This window comes from Gavialis gangeticus, unplaced genomic scaffold (genome assembly GCF_001723915.1).
Source record: "Gavialis gangeticus isolate Ggan-Ray unplaced genomic scaffold, GavGan_comp1, whole genome shotgun sequence".
Lineage (NCBI taxonomy): Eukaryota > Metazoa > Chordata > Crocodylia > Gavialidae > Gavialis > Gavialis gangeticus.
Window position 1 is genome coordinate 34,624,774 of NW_017729022.1, and position 18,555 is coordinate 34,643,328.

At 42.7% G+C, this 18,555-nt stretch overlaps 1 protein-coding gene across 1 annotated transcript in view; it reads left to right on the forward strand.

Moving 5' to 3' along the window:
• Positions 1–18,555, forward strand: part of NAV3 (neuron navigator 3) — a 1,048,024-nt gene that overhangs the window by 736,331 nt on the left and 293,138 nt on the right. The window contains exon 6 of the mRNA XM_019514774.1: positions 2,841–3,024. Coding sequence (XP_019370319.1) covers positions 2,841–3,024 — 184 coding nt within the window. The remainder of the gene's footprint in view (positions 1–2,840; positions 3,025–18,555) is intronic.

The window sequence follows — 18,555 nt, forward strand, 5'->3', positions numbered from 1 at the left end:
TCATGTTTCAATAAACATTAAATTAAAAAGCTGGCTATGTATATGAAATTTTAGGCAATAATTTAATTGAAAAGCTTACACATTTTGTATGTTTTCTTTCTCCCAGTGTTTTTTAGCTACACAAATGTCCAAATGTAACCATTATATATTTATCCATGCATGCATAGGAATAGAGCTTTCAAATATGCATCTGAGAACCTTTCCTTGTGTATGTAGTCTAAGTGATGATGACTATTCATTTGAACAAAGAGTCATGTTTTCAGTAATTGTTTTCAGAAACAGGCCCAGTCTTGTAAATGTGTGCATATACATTTGTGTATGTATGTGCATATGTGTGATACATAAAGTGCAACAACTGAAAGAACCTGCCGATTGTATAATATCTCTTCTAACTCTATTCTAGTTCTCAGTTGATTTTGTGACATAGTCAACACTAATTACATATGTTTTTCTGTAATGTGTTCAACTAAAATATTACCCTATCTTTTGTCTTCATTAAAATGCTATGCATACATGCTGAATCTAAATTATATTAAAACAGCTGGGCTTTCTATCACTGCCTTTATGCTGTGGTACCAAATTAGTAAGGTATATAAAGGTTTAATGGTGTAGGCTGAGGCCTTCTGCAAGAGGTTTAATACCCAAAATTCATTGGCGGTTGAGTGCAGTTAGTACTTTGCAAGATTAAACCCAGTGTTTTCAGTTTTGTTTTACATTTAGTTCAACTGTATTGAAAGTTAGATGTCAAAGTATTTATTATAGCTGATAAGTACAGTACTATTTAATTTTAAGAAGTATGCAGTGTGATTTTTTTTTTAAATATTTTATTTGGTACTAAAACTATCTGTCACCATCTTTGTCCTGATATCATCTTAGCTAAATAGTAACATTACAATCTAAGTTTTGATAGGGGTGATCCTGCCTGAGGTAGGGGGTTGGAGCAGATGACCTTCCAAGGTCCCTTCCAGCCCTATTTCTCTATGATTCTGTGGCCATGAGACATTGACTGTGCAGTAGCTCGTGACTACTGCACAGTAGCATTGTGTGACAGAAAGCATGATGCATTGCTACCATGCAGTAGTCTCTGGCTACTGTGCCGTCAGCATCACAAAAAAGGTGTTCAGTGACTCTACTCTGCAGTACATAAGTAACTAGTGCCTGCTGAACCTGGGAGGGGGTACCCACAGAAGCTGCTGACCCCATTAGGGGGGCACCAGCCCTACCGACAGCATCAGTGTCAGCCATCGGGGGGGCACCGGCCCTGTCAAGGGGGCACATGTACCCCATGCACTCCCTACCAGTCGCCTACGATGCAGTAGCTCCAGTTACTGAGCAGTCCTTTAATATTGTGATTTCTCTAGCTATTATAAAGGGCTCAACATTATGTTATGAAAACTTTGAAATAAGTGGGAGTTTATGGTGTTAAAAGAGTGCAGCATTAAGATAAGTGTGTAGAAGTTAGGGCCACATTGAATTCAGTGGCAAAACTCCCATTGACTTCAGCAGGGGCAGAATTTAATTTTTTGTGTATTTAATGCAGTAGCTACACATTCCAACTATAGAATTATCATCTAGATTTCTGTAACCCATTTGTATTTTGAGTATTTATTTGGCTATGCTATGTAGGACATTCTTTGCTGCTGTTATCACCCAATAATTCATAAAATGCACTTTAAAAGTGAGGGGCTGAATTAAATGTTCTAAAGGCAGCCAATCCCCTGGGATTACTGTAGGCTTCCTTTAAAAGAAATTAATGATGATAACTAAATCTTGGAATACTTGAAAGGGAAAGCCATGCATACACCATTCTCTTTGATAGCATAACGTGCAATGATGTTTATCCTTCTTAAACCAATGTAAAGTAAAATGGAGACATACCAATAATATAACATATTAACATTATGTGCACACATTTTTGCTTGCATTACTTCTAAATGTTGTTGTGTCCTTCTTAATTTCCAAATTTTCACTATAGAATTTCAATATAGAATTATACACCTAAATCCTCCTTTAGGAATATTCATCCTCTGCTGCATCATTGTCAGTGATGATAATGATGCTTATAATAATGATAACAATAAACAAATTGAAAAGCTCCTTCAGAAGAACAGAAGTGCCAGGACCTTTGAGCTTTGAAGTAAGATTAACAATCTTTGTTCTACAGTATATTGTCAAGTCATTTTCATCTAAATCCCTTGAAATAACTGATTTAATTGATCTGACTTTGGATTTATACAAGTGTAAATGAGAGTGGAAAGTTGACTCCCTTAAATTTATTTTTTTAGTGTCAACCAGCTGCAACACTACAGTTGCTCTGTAGAAGATAGAAGAGAGAAATATAATTCATTCTTTTATTCATTGGGAATGCAACCTGAGCTTTAAAAAGACCATTGTACTTTGTCAGTATGTTTATGTTTTATAACTGCTTATTTGGAATGTAAAAATTCTAGTAAGTTTGTTATTCATAAGTGGCTTCGGTCACTCACTTTGTTACTGCCTTGTCTCTGCTAATAGCCTTGTAATTGTCAGGACCTCATCAGTGTCAAGGCTGTTAGAACACATTGCTCACTGTGGCTGATTTTGACTGAAAGGATTTATTGCCCTAGGCTTCATGTCAGGCAGTTTTCTGATTACCAAACATGCCCACAATATGTAGCATGAACTGTAACAAAGTAATCAAGCACTATATGTATAATGTGTGTTAATAAGTATATGCACCTCTTCCCACACCGTGTGTGTGTGTGTGTGTGTGTGTGTGTGTGTGAATTAAAATGTAATTGTGCTGTTTTCACTTCTTTGTATTTTTATGTTTTTATTTCTTTTATATATTTATATTACAGAAATAAGGAATGGAAATTTGAAAGCCATTTTAGGGCTGTTTTTTAGTTTGTCTCGCTACAAACAGCAGCAACATCATCAGCAACAATACTACCAGTCTTTGGTAGAGCTACAACAGCAAGTCTCTCATTCTTCACCTCCAGGTGAAATCAGCCAGTCTAAAACACAGCAAGATATGCAGTCCAGGTAGGTCATTTTTCTGTGTGTCTAGTTAAAATGAGGTCATAAACTACTCTGTTTTGATGCAAATATTTAGAGGTCTCAAAGAGCCTTCTGCTACTATATCTAACTACTTCTAGCATTTTCTTAGCTACTACTTTGATATGTTTTTGCAAATAGTAGGTGTTTTAAGTACATTGGTGTGTTATAGTCTTCATTCATTGAGAGCAGAATTTGGGTAAATATTTGGAATTTTAAATGGTACTTTGTGCACTTTTATTTTCACCTTCTGCAAATGTTCTAGGAATTCTTTTTACTGCCCAGGTATTATCAGAAATAGTATATTATAAATAGTGATTAGAAAATAAACCTGGGGGAAAAATAATTGAATTTGTACAGAGGTGTATAACATTAGCATTCTCTACTCTGCAGAAAGAAACCATGTGAATCAAAAACAGCTTTCACCCCTTAAATTTAATATCCTGACTAGTTATAATGAACCTCATTCACATGCCCAGTCCCACATCTGAAGTGAGTAATTTCAAATAATAAAGACATAATAAACTATGGGAAGATACTTCACAATAAATAAACTCTTTCTGGTCTCCCCCATTATTTCCCTTGAATTATTCACTTCAGTTGGAGTTGTTTAAAAAAAAGGTGGAAAGGGCCTGGCCTGAAGGTTTTTCACACTGTTTTCCTTAAGTGTTTGATTTAAGTGTTAACTGTTGAAATGTATTGAATTCATAGTGGATTTTTTGAGGTCTTGCATGCCATTGGTTTCACAGTGAAGCAAAATAAAAGGTTATGAAAAATATGGGCCATGATAGAAGAACCAGATCTAAAACACAAATATCTCCCTTATTTGAAATGACATTAACAATACTGACTTTATTAGGAAAAAATGAATGGAAATACAGTCAATATAAAGACATGTATATGCACTTGTATAGCTCCATTTGAACTTCAGAACAAAGCTTTATTTATATTTATAGTTTTCTTTTATGGGAGATTTTTTGGGTTTTTTTAACAAAATACCTGCTTAATTTATGAAAACAAGCATGTTAATGTGTTTATTCAGCAATGTATATGAGGAGAATAATATGGGAATCCACTAGGGTGACCACCCATCCTTAATTGGGTGGGACAATCCCAGCATGGGGACATTAAGTCCCGGTCCCAGGAAGCATGACTCTGGGACAACAATTAGTCCCAGATTCACAGTATCCTGCAGGGTTCATAAAATGGTGGGTTTCCCCTTGCAGGCTGGCAGTGTTTCAGCCTGCAAGGAGCTGCTTGGGGCTGCTAGGAGCAGGATGCAAGGGGTGCTATGTGCATGTGCATGCCTGCACACATGCACATGGCCAGGATTGCAGCCAGGCAGTGTGGAGAGCAGCTTCCTGCAGGTAAGTCTATTTGGGGAAGGGGGCATTAAGGGGAAGTGGGAGGGCAGATTAAGGTCCCCACAGTGAGGAGGGAGTGGGGCATGGGCTGGGCCTGGGGGCACTTCCCAGTCAGGGTGGTGCATGGAGCTAGGGCCTTGGATGTGGAGCAGGATGGAGCTAGGGAGTGCAGGGAAGGTGTGGTTCCCAACTTCTGTGTGCACCCCCCAAAGTGTATGGTGGGTGCACCCCCCCCAGATTTGTGGGCAGGGTGGGGGAAGATGCAGGCTGCCTGCTGCAACCTCAGGGCTCCACCCCTGCTGCCCTCCCTCTGAGGGCCCTGTGCTGGCCATGTCACCATGAGAAACCAACCCCTGCCCACCCGGCGGCAGTGGGGGCAGTAGTGGCATGGAGTTGTGTCCCCCATTGCTCCTGGGTGGACAACGGGTATGTAACCATCATGAGCTCCCAGGGGAAAGGCATATGCCCTGCCTTTCCATTTTGAAAAGGTGGTCACCCTTGAATCCACTAAAAAGGATTTAGCTGCTTGTTTTTGTTTACATTTAAAAATTGTTAAACTTTTGTTCCATTTGCATCACTACTTAGAATAAATGTATTTCTTCCCCTGTTGAGTAAATGTTTTCAGTTTCAGGCCAATGGAAATCTTCACCTTAACACTGTAAATGTTGTTATTAAAAAATGAAAGTAGTGTTTGTGGTATAACTATTGTATCTTATTTATTATGATAAGGAAATGCAGGTATATAATTGGTTAGACCTGCTTTAGGTATCAAAGCGTCGAAAACATTGTTTTTTTCTTTGTTGCCTTCCTTTGAAAATTAAACTTTAGTTTGGAGCTTTAAAAAACCCAAAAACCTCGGTATAAACACAGAACACAGAAAATTACGATCCTCACCCTGAAAGAAGCTGAGTTACCTCAGCTCCCACAGCAATATGCAAATAGATATTAAAAAAAGACTTCTAAAATTTCTGTTTCACCTTCTACTGTGACCAAGGTTCCTCATGTAGTCAACTGTAGTCAAAGTTCTAATGCAGGAGTGCTCAACCCTGGATCTGTGGACCCATGGAATCCAGCCTCCAGGACTCCTTCTAGTTTGGGAAACTTGACAGTAAGAAGTGATCTCAATTAACACTGCTACCCGTCCCCCACTACCAAATTTCTAAGCTCCATGTGGCTATATCAGGCAGGGTTGGGCCATTGTCATGTGGCTGTATCCGTCTTAGGCCATTGTTGCATTGCCGCATTGGGCCTGGTCTATTGTTGCCTGGCTGGATCAGGCCCTGGCTACACTGCCTCGCATACCAGATCAGGCCCATGGACAGACCTGGATCCTCCCATCTGGCCTGCAGGGCAAAGAGAGCTCTAATTCATAGGAAGTATATAGTCAGTTAAATGAACAATTTTAGTTTTTCAGTTCACTGTACACCTTATTTAAAATAACAGGACTTGAAGTCTTTCTTCAAAAATAGATGCCAAGGATAGAAGGAAAGATTTAATCTCTCCTCCACTTCACTACCACTTTGTCTAGCAGTGACTAGTTGTGATTGATTTAGAGATCTATAAGGAAAACAGTGTAATTTAATAAGGATATGAAAGACAGTTATTGCATAATGTTCTTTCAGGTCTTTTCTCTTAAGAAAAGCAGACAAAAGAAGAGTTAATTTAGAAAACATTTTGCTTTCAGTGGTAGCCTTCCAGGATCTCATAGTCACTTGACCCATTTGGCTCCCTGCAGTCTCCTCTTGATTAATGCAGTCTGAAAAGCCTGATTTTATTCCCTGGAGTATTGAACATTTGCCTGGACCTTGCATAGCCACCATTTATCAGCTAAAGATCTACTTCCTACTGAAGCCTACAAACATAAAATAAAAAATAGCTTAGGAGAAGCAGGAAGGATGTAAAGTGCTACCTGAGTTGAATCCTGGTTATTTTCTACAAGTTTCCATATACAAATTAAATTCTTCACTTCAGGTTAATATAAAAAGTAGTTCAGTGTTTGTGTAGTTAGTAGGTCTCTTATATTGGTACAGATGCATAAAAAGCCTAAGGCTGAATTGATTCAGTCTTTTCAGGTTAGTCTAAACTGCACAGATTAAATTGAAACAGAAGTGAACAGATATTTACCTTTCATTCAGGAAATGCAGACACATGAGCTATGCATTTGCTTCCTCTTCCTGCTGTCCCCGAGGTCTCTGGGATTTGTGGTCCAAAATTATAGCAGCTGGACTTTGCAGGGTTGCTCGTCACTTCCTCTTCTTGCTTACAGGTACCTCTGGGATTTGTAGCCCACAGTCACAACCAGTAGTAGGTTTGAGTGGGGGAAGGGGTTTTTAACCCCTGGCCCTGGCCCCAAACCCCACCTGGGGTTTTCCTGGGGGGGCAAACTGTCCCCCCACATCTGCCCGCAGACTGGGTTGCATCCCCAGCTGGGTTTGCCCCACCCACATCCTTGTTAGTGAGCCCTCACTGCTCCAGCTAGAGAGTAGAGTGGGGCCAGACCTGCTCTCTGAAGCACACAGCATAGCCCAGCTCAGGGCTGGAAAGCATGCTGGGATGCTGGAGGACTGTGATTTAACTTGAACCAGGAAGGGGTCTGGGACAGAAGTTTCATAAACCAGTTTGACCCAAATCAGTTTAATTAATCATCCTTTCCAAATGAGTGGTCTCTGCTTCCTTTAGGGTCCTGTTTCTAGGGTTTAAATGGACTTCATTAATTACATCTATTCAGACTTGGCCCCTGAATTTTCCTATGTTTCCACTGAAAGATTATTAAATCTGCATAATTTCTTCAATGGAAATCAGAAAGGTGTTATTTTATGCAAACTTTTAGAAGTAGGGTCTATTTCCCCATGAGATTACCATCTTGCACCTGGGGAAGAATAAATTGGCTCTTTGTATGTCACAGTGTAGGTCTCAGGGATCGAGTCAGGGACATATGGTTTTCATAGATTTCATAGATATTAGGGGCTAACTAGTATGCGCTGGAACAGAGCTCTGTCACATGTATAGACACCCATAGTTTATAAGGTGTAACTCTACCTTGCCTTCTGCCTGACTAAGGACTCTTTCAAACTTTACCCACTATGGGCACTTGTACATGTGACATTAGTCCCCTAATTTGAAGTGGTGGGTTTATAATTGTGATGATTAAAAACCCACTATGTCAATTTAGGAGCTTCCATCAATGTTACAGTGAGGGGGACCCAATCCTTTTTTGCGGAGCCTGCCCATGTCTTCCATGGCCAGAGGCCAAGCTGCTGGTGGCCAAGCAGCCCCTGAGTTGTGGGGGAGGGGGCCCTGGTTCTTCCCTCCATGGTGGTGGCATCTCCTGGGACTGCCCATGTGGGCTGCTAGTGGGCCGGATGCTGCCCAAACTCAGGTTCAGGGAACAGTTGGATCAGGCTGGTGCTGCCTCTGAACTGAAGCAGTGCTTGCCCGGGCAGCCCCGGGGGGAGCGGGGGGCACCGCCGCTATGGAGGGAAGGACAAGGGCCCCTGCAGCTCAGAGCCTGCCAGCAGCTCACCCACCAGCCATGGGAGAGTTAGGCAGGCTCCACAGAAAAAAAAGGATCAAGTCTATTGCTGCAATTTTTTTCTTTTTTCTGATGGAACCTACCTGTGCAACCTGCTGGTAGGCTGAGCAGCTCTTGAGCTGTGGGGGGGGCCCTGGTCCTTCACTCCATGGCAGCAGTACCCCCCACCCCCAGGCCTACTCACGCGGGTGCTAGTGGGCCAGGGCTGCCCTAACTTTGGAGGCAGCACCCCACTGGATCCAACTCTTCCTGTAGTTCACCCATTGGAAGCCTGCTGGATGCTGCTCCCCAGGCAGGCTTGGGGAATAGTTGGATCTGGTGGAGTGCTGCCTCTGAGCTGGGGCAGCCCCTGGCCCACTAGCACCCCACCTGGGAAGCCCTGGGGGATGCAGCTTCTATGGAGGGAAGGACTGGGGCCTCCCACAGCTTAGGGGCTATTTGGCCCATCAGCAGCTCACCTCCTGGCTATGAGAGATGTGGGCAGGCTTTGCCAGAAAGAAAAAAGATTAAAAAAAAGATAGGGCCCCTTGCCACTTCTGCCATCAGCCCACCTCTCCCAGGGTCGGGGCGAATTGTCAAAAGGCTGCAATGTTACAGATAGCTATGTTGCAAACTAAACTACCTGCGGATGTGGTTTAGTTTGGAATGTAACAAACACATTTAAATAGCAACAACCCCCCCCCCATACAGCGTGACTCAAACTGCAAAAATGGGCAATTTTTATGATGTGTAGAAGCGCCTTATAGCTCTAATCTATGGCACACAAAGGAGCACGAGCTTGTGCAGAGTAGCCACAGAGAACTTAGCTGTTAAATTCCAGTGAGAATCTCTTGAGCATGTGCAACCCACATTTGTTCAAATGTTTATAAATCAGGTGGATTTTCACAAGGAAGGCAAAAAGTTTCATCCTGGCAAAAAGGCCTAGTCATCTAATGAAGCTAGTGAAGAGACTCCTACTGATTTCAGTGAGATCAGACTGTGACAGTTTTGCATTCTTGTTCACCCAATACTTCCATTAAATTCACTGCAAGTTTGGAGTGTACAAGCAGAAGCCTGGGCTCTGGGGTTGGGTGTTGCTGGGCAGGTGGGAATGTTCATGTTCCTGCTTGTAACTCATGTATTTACGTTGCTCTGACTGATCTCTTTTAAAAAAGATACTTAAAACTCATTCATCACTGAGGATAATTGGTCCGTGAAATTTAAAATGTAAAATCACCTTGCCCTGTTAATTTTTTCATGTTATCAGGTGTAATTATTATATTCTAATAATCTATTACTGGTCAACTGGTTCAGTTCCTTTTTATCGCTAATCCTAATTGAGATGCTTCTTATGTTGTTATAAGATTTCTGGATATTATTTGATCATTTCTTGTTTAACCTACTTTTTATTTGCTTAACAGTTCCCTCTTTAGTAGATATTTAATACTCTAAAACAATCTATCAATTAGAAAAATTGCATCTTATTTGTGGTAACAGAATGGCCATATTTAAAATATTTTTCTTCTACAGCAACTGTAATACATGTTCCTTTAAATTCATTTGGTCCATCGGTTCTTTTTCACACTGGGAAAAATTCCCATTATTTTCTGGTAGGAGGTACAAGACCAGTCCCGAATGTGACAAAAGGAGGATAACCAATTTGATAGTGCATATTTGAATGGCATGTTTATCTTTATTCTGTGGGTTATCTCTTATATCATGATGTATATAACCTATCACATGCATTATAAATGTGGGTTGAATTGTGGAAGACATACTTACATCCTCCTTCTCTTAAATCTGTTTTGTGTAAACAACAGTGTACAGTACTAACTTGAGACTAATGTGAGTCTGTGATTATTGAGAAATATATGTTCTACCTTTTAAATGCATTCTATATGTGTGGATGTGTGTGCACATGTATGTGTGTGTGTAACAGAATAAAATATATACTCTAGAAAAGTGATCAGCTTCTATAGACTTTTCTTTAAAGTTGATATAAGCACTAAATTTCATTCAGTAACTTTAAGATTTAAACATACCTTTCTCTATTATTTAAATTATTTATTAATGTTTCTTCTTTTGGCTGGGATTATGTTCCTTTTTAGTGGAGTAGGGTCCAGTAATACTTTCTCTCCCCTATACACCTAAACCACTCATTTGATAGTACTCAGAGTACTTGAGCATTGCTATACATGTGCATTTTGATTATAATGTACCTCATGCTGGTGCATACAACATAATTTGGTTTTAAAAATAGATTGCTGTTGAATTAATTTATTTTAAAAAATCAATCTGTGGACAGTGTTTGGAGAAGAAGCATTTTAAGTCAAGTCATCACAATAGCACTAAGACATTTTTGTATGAAGTTCAATATGGCATAACACAGGTTAGCAAGAATGTTAATTTTCTTGCGGGATAAAGATTGCCTTGTGTCATCTTGGTTTACTGTAAGGTGGTAGGAAACCTTACAGGTCAAGGGATGTAATTACTTCCTTCTATTTAGCACTGGTGAGGTCACATCTAGAGTACTGTGTTCAGTTTTGCACCCTCCCCCCCACTACAGAAATGATGTGGACAAATTGGAGAGAGTCCAGCAGAGGGTGACAAAAATGATGAGGGGGCTGGGGCACATGACTTATGAGGAAAGACTGAGGGAAGTGAGCTTATTTAGTCTAGAGAAGAGGAGACTGAGAGGCGATTTAATAGCAGCCTTCAACTGCCAGAAGGGGATTCCACAGAGGATGGAACTAGACTGTTCTCAGTGGTGATAGATGATAGAAGAAGGAGCAACAGTCTCAAGTTGCGCCACCCTTCCTGCATGGTGGAAGCTAACACCAGAGCCCATGCCAGGAACCTGCCAGCTGGGGACCCAGGTAGTGCTTACTGCTGTGCCAGACAGGCAGTAGTGTTTCCATCTCTTCTCTCTGTCTCTCTCCCCATTCCTTTTCCCCTCCCTCCAGAATATGATGAAACCACCCACCTGGCACAGCAGCACCTCCTACCTGAATCCACAGCTGAGTGTAGGGGCTCCTGGGCTGCTAGTATGCATGATGAGGGTTTATTTCCCAACAATTGAAATGGTGGGTTTTCAATTGTGGTGATTAAAAACCCACCATTTCAACTGGGGTGGGGGGTGGGGATTCTGTCACTGTTATAGCGAGGGGCCCAATCCTTTTTTTTTTTGGCCCAATCCTTTTTTTTTTTTTTTGGCAGAGCCTGCCCATGGCTGGGAGGTAAATTGCCAGCAGTCCTTGAGCTGTGGGGGCCCCTTGAGGCTGCCCAGGTAGGCTGCTAGCAGGCTGGGTGCTGGCTTGGAGCTGGATCAGCACATGGCACGTTAGCAGCCCTCCTGGGTAGCCCCAGGGGGTGCTGCCACTGCAGAGGGAAGGACCGGGGCTCCCTGTAGCTCAGACTCCACTGGCAGCTCACCCCTTGGCTGGAGGCAGGCTGTGCTGGAAAAAAAAATAGGATTGGGCACCTTGCTGCTTTTTTCTCTGCCACTGGGGCTTCCAGTGCCCTGTGCATTGTCTCTGGTGCCTGGGAATGGGCTGATTTGTCCCTGAGGCAGTTGAGGAAGGCAGCAGGAGGGTGGCTGGCTGTGCTGGTGTCTGGAGAAGACAGTGGGGACAGTGCATGGGGCACTGGAAACCTGCCAAGCCCGAGCTTCTTTCAGCACCCCATGCATCATCTCTGCCACCCTCTCCAGCTGCCAGCACACTCAGCCACCCTTCTGCTGCCTCATCATGCTTCCCCAGGGTCAAACTGGGTGTGTTGGCAGCCAGAGAAGGCAGTGGGGATGGTCCACAGGGTGCTGGAAGCCCGGGAGGGCTTGGGGATGGATGCATTGCTGCAATTTGTTAGGTTGCAAACTAAAATACATCAGGATGTATGTTAGTTTGCTACATGACAAAGTCATTTACATCACAATATGCTGCTGCATGTGTAAAGTGTGATGAAATTAAATTGCAATACACCTCCACGTGTGTAATGTGTAATGCAATTAAACCTCTATCAAAGGGAAATTAAACCACTAAAAAGGGCAATTTTGTCATATGTACAAGTGGCCCTGGTGAACTACAGTTTTGGCTAGGCTCTGGAGGGAGGGAACAGAATAGAAGGAAGGAGGGGGAGAGAGATGGAGAGAAGAGGAAAGGAGAGGAAAGAGAAGAAGAAACGGAAAGGAGAGGAGACAGAGACAGAGATGGATATGCTCCTTGACAGGTCCCCAAAACTCATTAAGTGACCCTCCAGCTGAAATATTGGCCAGGATTAAAAAAAAAAAAAAAAGGCTGTCAAAAACCAAACCAACAAAAACCAAACACCCCCACCTCCCCCCACAAACTGGAGTGTCTTGGAAATCAAGGGATATGATTCTTCTGCTATTTGGCACTGGTGAAGAAGCATCCCCTAGAGTACTGTGTCCAGTTTTGGGTCTTACATTTCAAGAAAGCTGTAGAGAAATTGGAAAGAGTCCTGCGGAGAACTACAAAAAATGACACATGCATGGGAAACATGAGTTAATGAGGAAAGTTTGAAAGAATTAGGTCATTTAGTCTGGAGAAGAGAAGACCAAGCAGGTATTTGTTAACAGTATTCAAATACCTGAAGGGCAGTTACAGAGAGGGTAGAGATGGACTTTTCTCTGTGACCAAAAGGGGCAGGGCTGGAAACAGTGGCCTCAAACTGCAGCAGAGGAAATTTAGGCTGGAGATTAGGAAGCATTTTTTTTTTTACTATGCAGGTGGTCAGCCATCAGAACAGACTACTAGAGATGTTGTGGAATCTCCATTCTTGGAAATTTTCAAGAAGAGGTTGAACAGACATTTTGTTGGAGTGGCTAGTTAGGGATGACCCTGCGTTGAATAAGAGACTAACCTCGATGACCTCATGAGGACCCTTCGAGGCTCTCTTTCCTATGATCCTAAAGTTAGGATCCTAAATCTGAATTTATCATATAAATAAGTGGCCTTAAATTAATAAATGTCAAGTACTTTTCTTTTGGCACTGTATCTTTCTCATGACAATCATAAAACATGATCCTCCTGAAACAGTAGAGAAAGCTTTAGGATGAAATGTTGAAATCAGTAGAAATTTTACCAGTGAAACAATTGGCCATTTCACTGAAGAGAGAGTCTCAATCTTTAAAAGCTAAGTCTAGTCCAGTGTTGGGAGTATTTGGACCTTGGGTTACAGAATTCTGTACATTTCAAGTTTACAGAGGCAGTGTCTCAGGCTGCAAATGGAGTGAGATGATGTACCGAAGATATGTCATTATTCAAAAAAATTAATATATATAAAAAAAAGATCAAATATAGTCCCTCAATATAAAGTTTAACGTAATTTATGCAGCTAATTAGTGAGAAGCTATGTGATAGATAATAGCTAACTCAGTGGACTGGGTGGACCTAGAGGAGTTTTCTGACCACTTTCATTCCCAAAGTTTCCTTTATTTCTGCACAACTAATCATTCAGTTGGGAATATCCAGTGATGCAGAATCTTAGATAGGCCCCTCATGATTTTCTTATGATTTTGCTGCTGCTTTAAAATTTAGGAAAAAAAATCACAGTGCTGGTGGCCTTATTAATATCTGTCAGTACAGATGCATGACAAGAATGGTTACATTATACTTTTGCTAGTGGATTCCATTATCACAGCAATACATTTAAACTTGCTACAGTAATGATCTTTCAACCACCCAGATACTAAGGGAAAACACATGTGGATGAAAGCAAAAGTTCTGTCTCATTTATGGATTAGAAACTGATTTCAGTGGGCTGTCAGCAAAATTTCAAAGAAGGGACACACTATTTTATCACATACAGGAATGATGTGCACAGCTTGAGCTCCAGATGGATTTTGTTAACTCATTATATTAAAGGAGCACTCTGGTTTTTTTAGAATCATAAACAAAGTTAGGTAGCTGATTTTTAAAGGCAGATGATATATGGCCAATGCAGTGAGCTAGTTGCTTCTTCCTCAGAAGTACTAAGGAAAGAATGTTGGTCTAATAAAAGGTATCATTTTGGAACCAAGAGTTCTAGTTCTTTGTAAGGAAAGAATTTTGGACTCTCAGTTTGTTATACTGTGTTAAGTAGAAACATGATAGTACAGTGGTTAGGATTATAAATTAAATAGACCCAAGCCAGAACTTGGAAATTAATATTTCAGTCTCAGTTATACCAGACTATATTCAGAGCAAAGCACATGATTTCAGTGTTCTCATAGGGTTAGACTATAATTTTAACCATAGAAGGAATTGTAACTCAGAGAGTAATTGATGTCCACCAGTCCTTCTAGTATCCAAACACATTCTCTGGATGCTGAAATGGCAGGGACAGACTTGAGGGTCTTCTCTCTGTCTGCCCCCAGACTAGCCACATCATCGTAGGGGAGAATCGGTGGTGTTACTCCTGCTCTCCCCACACAGGCAGACTCTCTATTCAAGCCGAGCCAAGTAGGAGAATAAAGTAGGACCTTATTCCTTCCTTGTCCTCTATAACCCTGATCAAGGATTGTCATGATCTAATCCAAAGTAAGTGTAATTGATCCATGCTGCATTTATTTAAATCTGCTCTGAAATTAGTAAGGAGTGTAGCAGATTGCTTAATAAAAAGAGTACCCCATGAGCATGTCCCGCCAATTCACCATGATCTGCACTTGAACTTTTAGATGTTGTTTATTATTCATAAAACTATTATTAGTTTGAGATCTTCTACCTTTAGTGCTAAAAGTCTCTCTTTGTTCCACATTGCTGCATTTGGGATTAATGAAGGCACTTGAGGTGGATGGAACTTCTGGGGGGACTCTCCGGAAGGGCTCCCTTAATTTGGGATTCACTTATCTTGGTCTAGGAAAACCTAGATGTTCATGGTTTCCAGGCATACTGGAAAGGCCAGTCAATTTATCTCAGCATTTAAGGATGATTGAAATGACTGACAGTAGGATTTGTGTGGAAAATATGTGGGCTAGGAGGCTATTTTTAGGAACTTTGTGATGTTTGCTGAGTAGTGGTGTGAGAGGAGAAGAAATGTGCTGGTGTTTCGACTTTATAATCTTTATGCCATTTATTAATTGATGGTGAGGATGTCTAACATTAAGCCAAGCCTTAAGGTATGTTGACAGAACAATATCATCAGCCCTGCCTGCAATGTGCCTTGCTTACATCAGACTTAGTTGGGTTACATTTTCATTACAAGATCATTGATTTTTAAAAATATCTGCCTGTTCCTTAAATGGCTTCTGAATGTGCTATGTTAGTTTTGCAGGAATACCCATTAGTGTGCCTCATAACTCAGCAACAGGACCTGAACAAAAGGAAGAACTTAAGACTTTTTTTTCTGGTTATGATAAACATTTAGAATACCATCTGTTTTCTTTAAAAAACAATAAAATTATGTAGTTGCCAGATTTATCCTTTTAAAAAATATGTTCTTTATGTTTACAGAACAAGTACAGCACTGCAACAGCAACAGATACTTCCCCCATACATCTCCCTGTCATAACATAGCCACATAACTTTCATCTAGGGCTGTGCAAAACTTCACTGGCTGTTTCGTTTTGATGTTGTTTTAACTCATTTCGAGCTTGAAACAGCAAAATTGAAACAAAATGAAGGGCTTTGAAAAATCCTGAAACAAAATAAGGGTAGTCGAAATGTTTTGAAAGTTTTGAAGTATTTTGAGTTTTGAAGGTGAAGCTGGGCTTGCCTGCAGGGAAACAGAAAGGAGAGGGAGGAGGAAAAGGGGAGACGGATTGCTCTGATATTGACTGTGTAGCTGTCCAGTGACTGTGATCCTTCCCTGAGGCCCCTTCCAATCCCTGTGCTCTGGGGGAGGGATGGAAAAACAGCATAAAAGGCAACATTGTTTGAACTGCCCTGCTTTCTGTCTTGGGGTCTGACAGTTACTGAGCTATCTTCCAGCAGCTCAGGAGAGTTAGACAGCGAAGGCTACTACTACCATTGATTTGAATGATTTCCTACGTGCTAGCCTAGCAAGTGCGATTCTGCAATACCTTTTGCTTTCTTCTAGATCCTTTTATTTTCTTATTAAATTCATTAATTGACTCCTTCAATTTCATAATTATATTGCATATTATACTATAGAATTTATATAGGAAGACACACACAAACATTTACGTATTTTGATTTTATTTTTTATATTGCAAGCATATTATAATGTAGAATTTATATGGGAAAACACACATATACATTCATCTATTTCTATAAAGACAAAACACTATGAAAGACACCACGAAGCATTCTGGAAAGGCAGCTGGAAAGCCTTCGGGGGGGCAGAAGAGGGGGTAAAGGGAGAGGTGTAAGTTCCATCCTCCCCCACTCCAAAACTGAGATGCAGTCTCGTTCCTACCATAAGCAGGCTTCCACTAGTACAGGCAGGAAGGAGAGGCGAACAGTGCCACTGCCTGTGCCTGAGTCTGCATCCCCTCCAAGAGCACCAGCCATAACCCCACCACCACCACAATGACAACAAGCAGCAGCACCAGCACCAGCATGATATTCTCCTCTACCCCATTTCACTTCCCAGGCTGAGCCTTCCAGTGCCAAAGGAAGAGCTGGAGCTGGATCTGAGTGCCCTAACAAGGGAAATTCTGGGGAAGGAGGGTGAATCATCTGAGTTTGTGCTCCAAATCCTTCAAGTTTCCCCTACAGCCAGGTCTCCTTCCCCAAAAGGCACTTCAGAGGAGGCTGAGGAGAAGGTTGTGGAGGCAAGCAGTTCAGCCAGGTCTGCTCCTCCTGTTGCTGTGTCACTGCCTTCTGAGGAAGGGGGAAATTACAACATCCACACATGCACCCGCAGCCCAGAAGTGAATGGGTAGTATGGTATGGGATCATTTTGAGCTAGCAGATGATCCCACAGATGCTATCTGCCTGCACTACAAAGCCAAAACCAGCCAGGCCAACGGAACAAAACACATGAGCACCACAGGGATGCTGATGGCACCTCAGGCACCACCCCCTTGCCCTTGCTCCTCCTCAATCTGGCACCAGTAGGAGCATGCCCAAAGGAAAGTCTCTCACTCCAAAGCCCCTTTCCCCAAAAGCGGAGGCAGGCCACTCTGGAACAGTGGCGGAAAAGCAGACAGAAGGAAGGGGGTGCATTACAAGGGTGAGCGAGATCACCCAGAGCATTGGGGAGATGCTTGCTCTGGATTGCCAGCCCTTCTCCTTAGTTGAGTGGCCAGGGTTCAGGCAGCTTATGATGCTTGTGGCTTCATCATACCAAGTGCCTACACGCACCACCTTCAGCAGGACAGTGGTGCCCTTCCTGTATGAGGCATGCAAGAAGTACTTGAGAGAGGAGCTGCATTAAGCAGGTTTGCAGGTGGCCTTACACTTCACCTCTGACATCTGGAGCAGCTGGGGTGGAGATTACATCTACCTCTCCCTCATAGGGTACTGATGCGACCAGTCAGGCCATCAGTGGGCTCTCCTTCAAGCTGAAGTAATGGATGAGTCCCACATGGCAACTGAAACCATGGGGTCCATGAACCGCTTGGTGCAGGGATGGCTTCTGGGGCAGGGCAAGCTCACTGGCAGGTTCATAGTCACCGACAATGGGGCCTATATGGTCAAGGCAGTTCATGATGCAAACTTTGTTGGCATCCGCCGTGTGGCACACAAGTTCCACCTCATAGTCAGGGACATCTTGGAGGGGGGATGGGCTGCCAGTTATGGTGCCAGCACCACCAGCGTGCTCATTTCAAAATGCAGGAACGTGGTAGGCTACTTCCACCAAAGCATTAAGGGGGGCAAGATGCTGAGGGACAAGCAGAGCTGAACATCCTGCAGCACAAAATCATACAGGATGTGGATACTCAGTGGAACTCCACATACCTGATGCTCAAGAGGATGGTCGAGCAACAGGCCATCCATGAAATAGTTTTCCTCAGGGAGATTGGGATCAATGGCCCCTTTAATAGGGCTGAGTTGGATACCATCTCCCAGATCTTCATGGTCCTTAAGCCCTTCCTCAAGGCCACGGAGACCCTCAGTGCTGGTGATACCCTCCTTAGTCAGGTGATCCCTGTAGTGAGGTAACTTCATAGCCAAATGGAGAGCTTCCATGGGACTAGTGATCCTGGCTGAGGCAAGCCGCTATCACCAGATGTGCAGGCACTGGTGAGGCGGCTGAAGGAGAGCATCAGGAAATGGCTTGATCCCTTGTGGTCCAGTACGGTCCATGTGCTGGGTGCCATGTGTGACCTGAGGGTGAAGGGCAGCATATGCAGCAGCCAAAGCCTGAATCAGTGGATGGAGGTGCTGGTAAAGCGAGTCAGGGAGGCAAAACAGCAGAGGCAGGGGGATGTGGAAGAAAGGGATCCTCTATCCCATGCTAGCACGCCATCCACCATCCAGTCTCCTCTTCTACCACAGCCGCTGCCAGTGTGGGCCAAGGGCATGGCTTCCATGGTGGGGTCCAGAGGCACCAGACCCCATTATCAGGCAGGTAGCACTCAGGCCTTGATGGCTGCCTATCTTGCCGAGGATGTGGAGCCACTGCTGTGCGCTTCTCAGCCTACTAGGCAAGCTGCAGCCAGATGTAGCCAGATGTGGCCATGGTTGCCTGGGTACACCTGTTCTGTCCACCAACCAGTGTTCCAAGTGAGAGGGTGTTCAG